This window comes from Rhinopithecus bieti, unplaced genomic scaffold (assembly GCF_001698545.2).
Source record: "Rhinopithecus bieti isolate Rb0 unplaced genomic scaffold, ASM169854v2 scaffold_70516, whole genome shotgun sequence".
Lineage (NCBI taxonomy): Eukaryota > Metazoa > Chordata > Mammalia > Primates > Cercopithecidae > Rhinopithecus > Rhinopithecus bieti.
In genome coordinates this window covers 404,409-417,160 of record NW_016826783.1, presented here as the reverse complement: position 1 = coordinate 417,160, position 12,752 = coordinate 404,409, and the positions used below count along the sequence as shown (strand labels likewise).

General features: G+C 52.3%; 2 protein-coding genes across 7 annotated transcripts in view; one reads left to right on the top strand and one right to left on the bottom strand.

Annotated features, from left to right (window-relative positions):
- The window catches only part of CTNS (cystinosin, lysosomal cystine transporter), a 25,572-nt gene that overhangs the window by 5,585 nt on the left and 7,235 nt on the right, over positions 1-12,752 (bottom strand). For all 3 annotated transcript variants that reach the window (XM_017863599.1, XM_017863597.1, XM_017863598.1), the window contains exons 4-7: positions 8,574-8,652; positions 6,855-6,939; positions 986-1,089; positions 735-866 (exon numbers count right to left, since the gene is read on the bottom strand). In XM_017863599.1, the coding sequence (XP_017719088.1) occupies positions 735-866; positions 986-1,089; positions 6,855-6,939; positions 8,574-8,652 (400 nt within the window). The remainder of the gene's footprint in view (positions 1-734; positions 867-985; positions 1,090-6,854; positions 6,940-8,573; positions 8,653-12,752) is intronic.
- Positions 4,808-12,752, top strand: part of SHPK (sedoheptulokinase) — a 44,143-nt gene continuing 36,198 nt past the window's right edge. Inside the window, exons 1-4 of one of the 4 annotated variants that reach the window (XM_017863595.1) lie at positions 4,808-4,850; positions 4,946-5,043; positions 8,478-8,633; positions 10,528-10,704. The gene's annotated coding sequence lies outside the window, so the exon portion shown is untranslated. Of the gene's footprint in view, positions 5,044-8,477; positions 8,634-10,489; positions 10,705-12,049; positions 12,073-12,752 lie in introns of those variants that run through there. The other 3 variants (XM_017863593.1, XM_017863594.1, XM_017863596.1) reach the window with 3 other exon arrangements.

The window sequence follows — 12,752 nt, the reverse complement described above, 5'->3', positions numbered from 1 at the left end:
GTGGAGGGGCAGGGCAGGGCCGGGGGTGAGGACTGGCACCACTGTGGGGAATGGGAGGGACAGGGCTCCCAGGCCACAGGGAAGGAGGACTCGGCCCATCTCAAGCAGGGCACTGTCCTTAGGTCCCTCCTGCTCCCACCATGGATGCCACCCAATCCCTGCCCTCTCGAGAGCTACTTCACTCCTCCCTTCCTCCCCTGCCCAAGATCTCTCTGCTCCTCAAGTCCTGGCTCCAGAGGGGAGTCGGGGAGGCCTCCGGAAGAGAGTCTCCCTCCTGGCTATCTGCTTGCCATCCCCCCAGGAGGCCCACGTGGCCAGGGTGACTGCAGGACAGCTTGGGTCCTTGCAAGTCGAGGTGGGACTGCTTCATCCCGAAGGCTGAGTCTACAGGACTTGACACTGCAATCCTCCAGGGCCAGGTGGACCCAGTGCAGAGCAGATTCACGGTGGACTTCCCTCCCTCCCCGACCATTCTCCACTAAACTAACGAGCCCCATTTTGTTGCTTTCTCAGGGAGGGGCTGAGCTGGGCAAAGGATGAAATGCCCAGCACGGGAGTCCGACCCAGGCTCCCCGAGCCTTTGCATTGGGACAACTTCGCATTGGGACAACTTTCTGGAAAGGGCAGGCAGACAGAAGGGTAGAGGGGACGTCGGAGGCTGCGCCATCGGCGGCCTTGCTGGAACGCCCTGCTCCTAGTGGCCCCAAGACAGCACGTATGGCCCGGGGGGTTACCTTTTCCGTCTCCAATTCATGATCACCTGAGGGTAGAAGGAGACAGACCAGGCCACAAAGTAGATCCAGCCAATCACCTGGTTTACGATGCTAATGGCGTTGCTGCGGATCACAAGAAAGCGTATCCTTGGGCTGGAAAGGAGTTTGGGGACCGGGATGAGCTGAGGCGGGGCTTCCGAAGGAGACTTCCACGCGCCCAGCACGGCCCCCTTCTTGTCACGTGAGGCCCACACGCGCTGAGGCCAGCCTACCCGGTCTGATTGGAGTGATTTCCATGGAGATAAACAGTAACTTGTCCAACATTTTGAGATGTCACTTGAAAAGAGGAATTTGTCACTCCGGGAGGCACCACCACCTGTTAGGAAGACTGAGGTTCAATCCGATGCCATGTACCGTTACTGAGGGCACCGCCGGCATCTAGCTCCATGCTACACGCTAGGGAATGGAGGGACGCATCACCCACAGCCCCACCTTCCGCGAGCTTACTAAGCAAAAGGAGAGACACTGTAGCGCCCACAGCCAACTTGAACCTTCTGTTCGCCATGCTGCCCAGGCTGGTCTCAAACTCCCGGGCTCAAGCAATCCACCCGCTTCAGCCTCCCAAAGTGCTGGGATTACAGGTGTGAGCCACCGTGCCTGGCCTTCTTATTTTTTATTATTTATTATTTTTATTTTTTTTGAGACGGAGTCTTGCTCTGTCGCCCAGGCTGGAGTGCAGTGGCCGGATCTCAGCTCACTGCAAGCTCCGCCTCCCGGGTTTACGCCATTCTCCTGCCTCAGCCTCCCGAGTAGCTGGGACTACAGGCATCTGCCTCATCACCCGGCTAGTTTTTTGTATTTTTTAGTAGAGACGGGGTTTCACCGTGTTAGCCAGGATGGTCTTGATCTCCTGACCTCGTGATCCGCCTGTCTCGGCCTCCCAAAGTGCTGGGATTACAGGCTTGAGCCACCGCGCCCGGCCTGGCCTTCTTATTTTTAAGAGGCAGGTCTTGGTCTGTAGCTCATGCTGGAGTGCAGTGATGTGTCTGTAGCTCACTGATCACTCCAACTCCTAGGCTCAAGCGATCCTCCTGCCTCAGCCTCCTGAGTAGCTGGAACTGCAGGCACTCTACTGCACCCTGCAGTGGCTTCTTAATGAGGACCCTTGAAGCACTGCCTTCTTGTTCTTAGCACCAGAAATCAGGGACTTTGGCAGAACAATGGAAATGGTATAGCGGCTGCAGCAAAGCCTCGAATCCAACTTATGGTCCACGTCTCACAAGCTACATCTTCGTAACACATGCCACTCCTGGCTCTTTTATTTTCCTGCCACTCTTTCTTATTTATTTATTTATTTTTGAGATGGAGTCTTGCTCTGTCCCCCAGGCTGGGAGTGCAGTGGCGCGATCTCTGTTCACTGCAAGCTCCACCTCCCCAGTTCACGCCATTCTCCTGCCTCAGCCTCCCGAGTAGCTGGGACTACAGACTCCCGCCACCACACCCAGCTAATTTTTTATATTTTTAGTAGAGACAGGATTTCACCGTGTTAGCCAGGATGGTCTCGATCTCCTGACCTCCTGATCCTCCCGCCTCGGCCTCCCAAAGTGCTGGGATTACAGGCATGAGCCACTGTGCCTGGCCACTTTTTCTTATTTTTAACAGATATTCCTTCCAATGTTGCCTGGAGATTTGTTAAGTGGCCACTAAATCCCTTCTGGAACTAGGAAGGGAGAAAATCGGTTGATCGACTGATACAAGACAATGAAATGATAATCGCTGCTTTTCACTGAGTGCTTTCTGTGTGTCAGGGACGATCTTAGACATTTTTTTATTTTTATTTTTTTAGGTGGAGTTTCGCTCATGTCACCCAGGCTGGAGTGCAATGGTGCGATCTCGGCTCACTGCAACGTCTGCCTCCCAGGTTCAAGTGATTTTCCTGCCTCAGCCTCCCAAGTAGCTGGGATTACAGGTACCCACCACCACTCTTGGCTAATTTTTGTATTTTTAGTAGAGACCGGGTTTCATCATGCTGGCCAGGCTGGTCTTGAACTCCCTACCTTGGGTGATCTGCCTGCCTCGGCCTCCCGAAGTGCTGGGATGACAGGCGTGAGCCACCGCACCTGGCCAATCCTAGACATTTTATACTTGCTAGTGCTTTTGATCTTCACAGGGCTGTGAAGTAGACATTATTCACCGTACGGCTGCGAATAAGGAAACGGTGCTATGTCGGGGTGAAGTGACTTACCCAAGGCTCGCAGGCCTGGCTCCTAGACCACCCAACTCCCATGTTCTAACCAGAGGCTTCCAGTATCACAGGTAGTGGAGGGGAGTGGTGAGAGGTGGGTGGGGAAGGACCAGTGCGGCAGGAGCCTGAAATGTAGGTGGGTGCCCATAAATGCCATCTTACACTAAAATGGTTTGACTCTCATTGTGAAAGACTTTTCTTTTCTTTTCTTTTCTTTCTTTTTTTTTTTTTTGAGACAAGGTCTCACTCTGTCACCCATACTAGAGTGCAGCGGTGTGATCTCAGCTCTCTGCAACCTCTGCCTCCCAGGCTCAAGTGATTCTCCTGCCTCAGCCTCCTGAGTAGCTGGGATTATAGGTGCATACCACTACCACTCGGCTAATTTTTGTATTTTTAGCAGAGATGGGGTTTCACCATGTTGGCCAGGCTGGTCTTGAACTCCTGACCTCAAGCGATCCACCCGCCTCAGCCTCCCAAAGTGCTGGGATGACAGATGTGAGCCACCGCGCCCAGGCTCTCACTGTTGAAGACTTTTTAAAAAACTGAACTGTGACATACAGGTAGAAAAGTACACACATCAAATCACAGCCTGATGAAATGTCTACAGACTGAACGCATCCAGCTTCCAGATGAAGAAATGAAACATTCCCAAGTCCTCGGAAGCCCCGCTTGCTTCCTCCAACCGCCCCTGGCCCCAAGGGTCACCGCTACCCTGACTGACACATGGATTTGCTGGATCTGTTTGTGCTCCAGGTTCAAGGACTCCTACAGCCCAGGCTTGTTTGTTTGATGTCAGGTTTCCTTTGCTTGAGACTCCCTGATTTTAAAAAGAGGACACTTTGGGCCGGGCACAGTGGCTCACGCCTGTAATCCCAGCACTTTGGGAGGCCAAGGTGGGCGGATCGCCTGAGGCCAGGAGTTCAAGACCAGCTTGGCGAACATGGTGAAACCCTATCTCTACTAAAAATACAAAAATTAGCCGGGCGTGGTGGTGTGTGCCTGTAATCCCAGGTACTTGGGAGGCTGAGGCAGGAGAATCGCTTGAACCCAGGAGGCAGAGGTTGCAGTGATCTGAGATCACGCCATTGCACTCCAGCCTGGGTTACAAAGCGAGACTCTGTCTCAATCAATCCATCAATCAATGGCCGGGTGCAGTGGCTCACGCCTGTAATCCCAGCACTTTAGGAGGCCGTGGCGGGTGGATCACCTGGGGTCAGGAGTTCAAGACCAGCCTAGTCAACATGGTGAAACCCCGCTCTACTAAAAATACAAAAATTAGCCGGGCCTGGTGGTGGGCGCCTATCATCCCAGGTACTTGGAAGGCTGAGGCAGGAGAATCGCTTGAACCCAGGAGGCGGAGGGTGCAGTGAGGTGAGACTGCGCCACTTTACTCCAACCTGAGCAAAAGAGTGAAGCTCTGTCTCTAAATAAATAAATAAATAAAAAATAAATGAATACATAAAAATAAAAAGATGACACTTGGACTTAGATGTTTGGCCCTAAACGAAGCAATCAGCATCTGTTCCTCCCAGAGTCTGAATTTAATCTGTGGCTCAGAGGGCTGTGCTGTCAGAACCCACCGGCTCTGCATGCTGGGCTCACACCCAGGGCAAGAGAGAAGGTGTGGAAAATGGCACTGCCTATCGAGGTGCTCACCAGCAGGGGGATCTCCCTCTCAGGCAGGGTCCCCTTAGCTGGACACTCCGAGACCTCTCTCTCAGCAATGCTGTTATTTTTCAACATTTTACTTTTATTTTTAATTTTTTAGAGACAGAGTCTTGCTCCAGCACCCAGGCTGGAGGGCAGTGGTACAATCGTGGCTCACTGCAGCCTTGAACTCCTGGGCTCAAGTGATTCTCCTGCCTCAGCCTCCCAAGTAGCTGGGACTACAGGTACACGTCTCTGCAGCCAGCGATGCTACATTTTTCAGATCACAGATTCCCACATGCTTAAGACTGATCGTGTTTCATTCCTGTTTGCTTCCTAGGGGGCTCAGAGCTGATTTGCAGCCCATCTCGATGTGCCTCATGGCTACTGATCTCATCCCTGCATTCTTCTCCTCCCGCTTCCACCAGCTTTATTAAGGTATCATTGACAAATAAAAAGTGTATAGATTTGCAGGATACAACGTGCTTTGATACATGCATACATTGTGAAATGATTAAATCAAGCTAATTAATATATCCATCATCTCATATACTTTTTTTTTCTTTTTTTTTAAGAACATGAGTAGCTAGGACTCTAAGTGCAAGCCACTGCACCCAGCTGTGGTGGGAATATTTAGGATCTAATCTCTTAGCAGTTCTCAGGCATGCAATAATACATGATTATTAACTGTATCGCCGTGTTGTACAATAGCTCTCCAGAAGTTACTCACCCTGAGTGACGTGCATTCATCTTTTCTTTTTTGAGACGGAGTCTCACTCTGTTGCCCAGGCTGGAGTGCAGTGGCCGGATCTCAGCTTGCTGCAAGCTCCGCCTCCCGGGTTTACGCCATTCTCCTGCCTCAGCCTCCCGAGTAGCTGGGACTACAGGCGCCGCCACCTTGCCCGGCTAGTTTTTTATATTTTTTAATGGAGATGGGGTTTCACTGTGTTAGCCAGGATGGTCTCGATCTCCTGACCTCGTGATCCGCCCGTCTCGGCCTCCCAAAGTGCTGGGATTACAGGCTTGAGCCGCCGCGCCCGGCCCATCTTGTTTTTTAAACCCTTATTTACCACCTCCTGTATGGATGCTTTTTATCTAATTGAATAGCAGCTGGCTCAAATTCTCAGGAAGGTGGAAGCAGGGTACACACAAATAGATACCTGCATAAAGCTATGGGTGATGATCGCTGTTAGATCCCACAGCCTTTGGCACTGGTGTTTGGAAATGACACCCAACCAATGGTGTCTCAGAATGAGGCTTCACAAACTTTAATGTGGACTCAAACCATCTGGGATCTTGCTAGTGTGCTGACTTTCAATCAGTAGGTTTGGGATGGGGCCTGAGATGCTGTCTTCCTAAGGAAGCCCAGTTCTGCAGGTCCTGGAATGCCCTTGGAGTAGCCAGGCCTTAGGAAATTGTAAGAACTTTTTTTTTGAGACGGAGTCTCGCTCTGTTGCCCAGGCTGGAGTGCAGTGGCTGGATCTCAGCTCACTGCAAGCTCCGTGTCCCGGGTTCACGCCATTCTCCTGCCTCAGCCTCCTGAGTAGCTGGGACTACAGGCGCCCGCCACCTCGCCCGGCTAGTTTTGTATTTTTTAGTAGAGACGGGGTTTCACAGTGTTAGCCAGGATGGTCTTGATCTCCTGACCTCGTGATCCACCCGTCTCGGCCTCCCAAAGTGCTGGGATTACAGGCTTGAGCCACCGCGCCCGGCCAGAACTTTTTTTTTTGAGACGGAGTCTCGCTCTGTCGCCCAGACTGGAGTGCAGTGGGGTCATCTCGGCTCACTCCAACCTCCGCCTCCTGGGTTCAAGTGATCCTCCTGCCTCAGCCTCCTGAGTGTCTTGGCTTACAGGCGCGTGCCACCACACCTGTTTACTTTAGTAGAGATGGGGTTTCACCTTGTTGACCAGGCTGGTCTCGAACTTCCTACCTCATGTAATCCGCCCACCTTGGCCTCCTAAAGTGCTGGGATTACAGGCGTGCGTCACCACTCCCAGCTGAAAATCCTAAGAACTTTTACATTCCCAGAACGATTTTTGCCTCAGGTTCCTCACTATCACCTTCTTAATTCCATCTAATGGCATACGATACTCATCCGCAAAGAGAACAAGAAAGCAATAATCACAGATTTCTAGGTTGATGGAACAGGGGCCGCCTAGGAGACCTGTTTCCACCAGTTCTTAATTCAAATGTGTTCTGTTACCTAGCTAGCGTTTCCCTACCCATCCGTTAAGATTGGTTACTTACTTCTTCGGGGAGCTCAAGGATAGTAATATTTTTGGAACGAAATGTGATTTCAAAAGTGATCACCAGGGTTGCATTTAATGGTGGCCTGTGGAGGACAAGAGTCTAATTACTGCTGCGAAGCTGGACATAGTGAGATCTCAACCACCCCTCTGGATCTCACATCTGGCCTTCAACTCTCAAGCAATTAGGCTTAGGAAATGTTATGTGCTCCACCTTGATGGGTAGCCAGGTGGAAACCCTGCTCCTTAGGCTTTCCTGTCTTAATCAGGAGACCAGGTGTCCATCCCTTTGGGGTAGGGTGAGAACAGAGAAGAAAGCAAACTGGGTGTGGATGACAAATGAGGCATCTGGAGGCCCAGGACCATGGCTGCCTGCTCCGGTAGGAAAGGCTTTCCCGAGGTTGTCGGGTCTGAGCACCGCCTTCTGTGAGGGCCAGAATTTGACTGAAGGAGGAGAGGGCTCAGGCAGGGAACAAGGAGGGAGCAGTCTGGGCCTGGAAAGCTGGGAGAGGCATCTGACAGGAGAAGGCAGACGTGCTGGCTGGAAGCCACGTCCTGGGCCCTGGCTCTGGGTTTAGAGGCCTGGAGTTAATTTGAAAGGCAGTGGGAGGCCACTGCAGGGGCCTGGAGAGTTGTGGTAAGACATGACTTGTAGGATTTGCAGGAGGAGGGTGTGCAGAGACAGAAGGAGCTGGGAGTGGAATGGCAGGCCTGCTAGGGGCCTCGGAACCAAAGCTTTGGTTTCAGGCCAGATCTCGCAGGAGAGGCGAGGAAGCGGGAGAGGCATAGAGAGAAGGAGAGGGCTCTAGGTCTTCATCAGGGAATCCTCATGGCCGGGAGGCAAGGGCAGGACAAAGCAGCTAAGAGCAGAGAAGGCGGTGGGAGCCTCCCTGGCACGGACTGGACTAGGTCGCAACGCTTGTGTCTAAGCCAGCAGATGGCAGCAAGTAAGACTCCCAGACAAGGCCCAGCGTGAGTGGCATTCACCCGACGCGCCCAATTCTGCTTCTTTTTTTTTATTTTTTAATTTTTTTTTATTTTTTGAGACGGAGTCTCGCTCTGTCGCCCAGGCTGGAGTGCAGTAGCCGGATCTCAGCTCACTGCAAGCTCCGCCTCCCGGGTTCACGCCATTCTCCTGCCTCAGCCTCCCGAGTAGCTGGGACTACAGGTGCCCGCCACCGCGCCCGGCTAGTTTTTTGTATTTTTTAGTAGAGACGGGGTTTCACCGTGTTCGCCAGGATGGTCTTGATCTCCTGACCTCGTGATCCGCCCGTCTCGGCCTCCCAAAGTGCTGGGATTACAGGCTTGAGTCACCGCGCCCGGCCCTGGCCAATTCTGCTTCTGAGAGCAACCTCCGAAGCGCCAACCAGCAGCTCAGGCCCCTGTCGCTTGACCTTCGGGGCTCTCTTCAAATATTTAGTCTTAGAATCGCTTTGAAATCTGGCCTCCACTGCCGGTCACGCAGGACTCTTCCCATGCGGGTAAAAGACCCCCGTCTCTGGGAGAAGCACCCCTTCCTTCTCCTCCCAGGGGAAGTGAGGATTCAGAGTGGGGGTCAGCCTTTGCGATCCCACCCTGCAGCCCAGGGCTAGCACCACCCCTTTTTCTATGGCTTGTCTTACAGGTAAGAGGCAGGAGCAGCACATCAGAAATCTGAACAGACTGACCCAGCTGCAGGGCCTGAGCGGAGCTGAGCACAGCACCAGGCCCGGGAACTTACCGCAGGGCGATGCTGACGTTGGTCGAGCTGCCGTTTTCCAGCTTTACAACGGGAGGAACGGTAAGGCTGACGGTTGACTCTGGAAGGACCCAAATCAATGACATGAGGCACTGGGTCAGAGCTTGGGCCTGCGACAGGAAACTGGGCCGAAACCCTGACATCTGAGCTCCTGAGTTCTGACTCTGATGAGCCCTGTTCTGTGATGGGACTCCACACACAGGCCCTGGTTAGGTTGCTTCCCCACCTGCTGCCAGAGACAGAGATGGAGGAAAACAGGCCTGAGCAGGAAACGCCGGAGCGTCCTCATCCCCCTGCGATGACAGGCTCTGAGAGTCTGTGGCTGAGTTACCCAGAGATCGTTAGAGAACCATGGAGCCCAAAAATCATTACAGGGGAATTCAAGCATGATATGGGAGCACAAAAGGCAGCCCTGAACCTCCTCTTCAGATGGAAAGGACAGGGGTCTGTCTCTTATGTTCATGAAGTCAAAATGGCCCTGAAGAACTGGGCCAGCCCCTTTCCTGCGCTCTGAGAGACACATGGGCCCAGCTAACGGCTTTCTAAAGAGCCCACGGGGGTTCCTTCCTAACCCAGCTCACCCTGGTACTGGTTGGTTCCTTCCTAACCCAGCTCACTCCGGCACTGGTCGGTTCCTTCCTAACCCAGCTCACCCTGGTACTGGTCCCCTTCCTGGGGCTACCTGCGGGGACTGGAGGAAGAAGGGTGAATAGTTGTTTTACTCTCATTTCTTCTTGGCATTATGCTGTAAACTCAGAATCGAGTTGACAAACAGGCCCCCTGGATGAGGGAGGAAGCAGGTCTGGGTCTTAGGGTCTCAGAAAACCATCTTGGGGCCAGGCTCAGTGGTTCACACTTGTAAACCCAGCACTTTGGGAGGCCAAGGTGGGAGGATCGCTTGAGCCCAGGAGTTGGAGACCAGCCTGGGCAACACAGAGAGATTCTGTCTCTACAAAATATTTTCTTAAAAAAAGAAAGAAAACTGGTCAGGTGCGGTGGCTCACGCCTGTAATCCTATCACTTTGGGACGCTGATGAGGTGGGTGGACCACAAGTTCAGGAGATCAAGACCAGCCTGGCCAACATGGTGAAACTGTCTCTACTAAAAATAGCCCCGGTTCCCCCACCCAGACCCCGTCACTCAGACCCCGTCACTCAGACCCCTCAAAGGCTTCCAGCAGCCCCGGTTCCCCCACCCTGACCCCCTCACTCAGACCCCTCAAAGGGAGATGAATTTAGATGCCTGGGTTGGAAGGAAACTTTTTTTTTTGAGACAGAGTCTCGCTCTGTTGCCCAGGCTGAAGTGCAGTGGCATGATCTTTCCTCACTGCAACCTCCACCTCCTGGGTTTGTGATTCTCCTGTCTCAGCCTTCCAAGTAGCTGGAATTACAGGCATGCAGCACCACATCTGGCTAATGTTTGTATTTTTAGTAGAGACGAGGTTTCACCATGTTGGCCAGGCTGGTCTTGAACTCCTGACCTCAGGTGATCTGCCTGCTTTGGCCTCCCAAAGTGCTGGGATTACAGGCGCGAGCCAACCAGCAGCTCTGGCCCGGAAGGAAACTTAAAGTTACCCAATTCGACCTCTGATTCTCCGCCTCTATACTCCTCCCTGGTAGTTTCTCTTCCTCTGTAACCTCATCTCCTCTAAGGAGATCACAGCCTGAAGCTTGTCCTCCCAGGCCAGGCTCTGCTACCTGGAGCCTCTCAGACCCTGAGAGCTGCCTTCTCCATACTCAGCACATGTGAATGCAGATGGAAGCTCTGTCCCAAGTCTGCAGGTCCCCACAGTCCACAATCTCCAGTCCCCTGCTGGCTGGCTGGGCTCCTCAGAACAGGATGTCCCCGGGCCCTTGCAGAAGCCCAGCTGCTGTGGTGACTCTGCCCTTCTTTTTCAGGCTTATTGTTCTGAGAACATTCCGAGGCTTTCTTCTAGGCTTGTGCAGCTGGGACTTCCTGTACCGCCAGTTTAATTCTGCCTAGAGCTGAGGACCATGCCAGATAAGCAAGTCCCAGAACCAGCCACTGCTCAGGACAGGATGCTGAAAGTGATGCCAGGTGGCCAGCCAGACTCTGGATCCCTAGGGCTCTGCCGGAGGTAGTGGAGGTCAAGGTGAGTGGGAGATCTACATGGCCACAGAGCTCCTACGATCTTTGCATTATAATATAGGAGGTTGAGGGGCGGGCACAGTGGCTCACATCTGTAATCCCAGCACTTTGGGAGGCTGAGGCGGGTGGATCACCTGAAGTCAGGAGATCGAGACCATCCTGGCTAACACAGTGAAACCCCACCTCTACTAAAAATACAAAAAATTAGCTGGGCGTGATGGCAGGCGCCTGTAGTCCCAGCTACTCGGGAGGCTGAGGCAGGAGAATCACTTGAACCCAGGAGGCGGAGGTTGAAATGAGCTGAGATTGCGCCACTGCACTCCAGCCTGGGTGACAGAGTGAGACTCCATCTCAACAAAATAAAAATAAAAATAAAATAAAATAGGAGTTTGTGAACTCTCCAAGAACCAGACCAGAGAATGTTTATTTCCTCCTTCTTTAGCACCACAGAAAACTGAGGTGCTCAGCAACTCAGATATTGGGCTTCAAAGTCACAGTTCCATTCTGGCTCTGAAACTTCCTAGCTGTGTGACCATGGGTAAGGTGCTTACCCTCTCTGAGCCTCCATTTCCTTATCTGTACAATGGGGAGAATACCAAGACCTATCTAACCAAGTCATTGTGAAGGTGAAATGTAGCAACGCTTGTAACATGTTTTCCACAAAGCCCAGATGTTAGTAATTGTTACTATTATTATTATTATGGGGTGCTAACTGCAGGACATTTTTAGCCCAAGGTGGGAGGCAGTTAGGAAGCTGGCCCCATAAGGCTAAAATCTTTACATTGTATCAGAATTACAAAATGAGTCATGACACCATCCTGAGTTCCTCCTAAAGAGAGTGATCATGGCTCACTGCAGCCTTGACCAGAACAGGCTCAAGTGATCCTCTCACTGCTGCCGCCTCTTACCTCAGTAGCTAGGACCATAGACATGCGCCCCCATGCCCAGCTACTTAAAAAAAATTTTTTTGGCCGGGTGAGGTGGCTCACGCCTGTAATCCCAGCATTTTGGGAGGCCGAGGCGGGCAGATCACTTGAGGTCAGGAGTTCGAGACCAGCCTGGCCAATGTGGTGAAACTCTGTCGCTACTAAAAATACAAAAATTAGCCGGGTGTGGTGGCGCACGCCTGTAATCCCAGCTACTTGGGAGGCTGAGGCACTAAAATCGCTTGAACCCGGGAGGCAGAGGTTGCAGTGAACTGAGATCATGCCACATTGCACTCCAGTCTGTGCGACTGAGTGAGAATCCATTTCAAAAAAAAATTTTTTTTTTTTTTTGTAGAGATGGTGTCTCACTATGGTGCTCGTGCTGGTGTCAAACTCCTGTGCTCAAGTGATCCTCCCTCTTTGGCCTCCCAGTGTTGGCATTACAGGTATGAGCCACCATGCTCCGCCAGGTTTTTAAAATTAATTCTTATAGGCCTCTCTCCCACTCTGCGCCTACCCAATACGAGGTACTCTGCTATACTCCTAGCACCCATTTTCGAATTATTACAGAAGTGAGAGGTAGGCATTAGTATTCGTATTTTACATTTCAGGAAACTGAGCATTCTAAGAGGACAGGTTTCTTGCCCACAGAGCTTGAAAATGGTGAGGGCAGGATTCACACTTAGGCCTGTCTAGTCCAAAGCCCAGGTTCTTGCCACGAGGCTGCACTGCCTCAAGATTCCACCCAGAGAAGTCAGAGACAGACAACTCTGAAGGCCAATCATCTCCTCCGTGGTCCTTAATAATTACTACCCAAAGCAAAGAGAAGAAAGAAACAGCGGCCGGGCGCGGTGGCTCACGCCTGTAATCCCAGCACTTTGGGAGGCCGACGGGTGGATCACGAGGTCAGGAGATGGAGACCATCCTGGCTAACACGGGGAAACCCCGTCTCTACTAAAAAAAAAATACAAAAAAAACTAGCCGGGCGAGGTGGCGGGCGCCTGTAGTCCCAGCTACTCGGGAGGCTGAGGCAGGAGAATGGCATAAACCCGGGAGGCGGAGCTTGCAGTGAGCTGAGATCCGGCCACTGCACTCCAGCCTGGGCCACAGAGCGAGACTCCGTCTC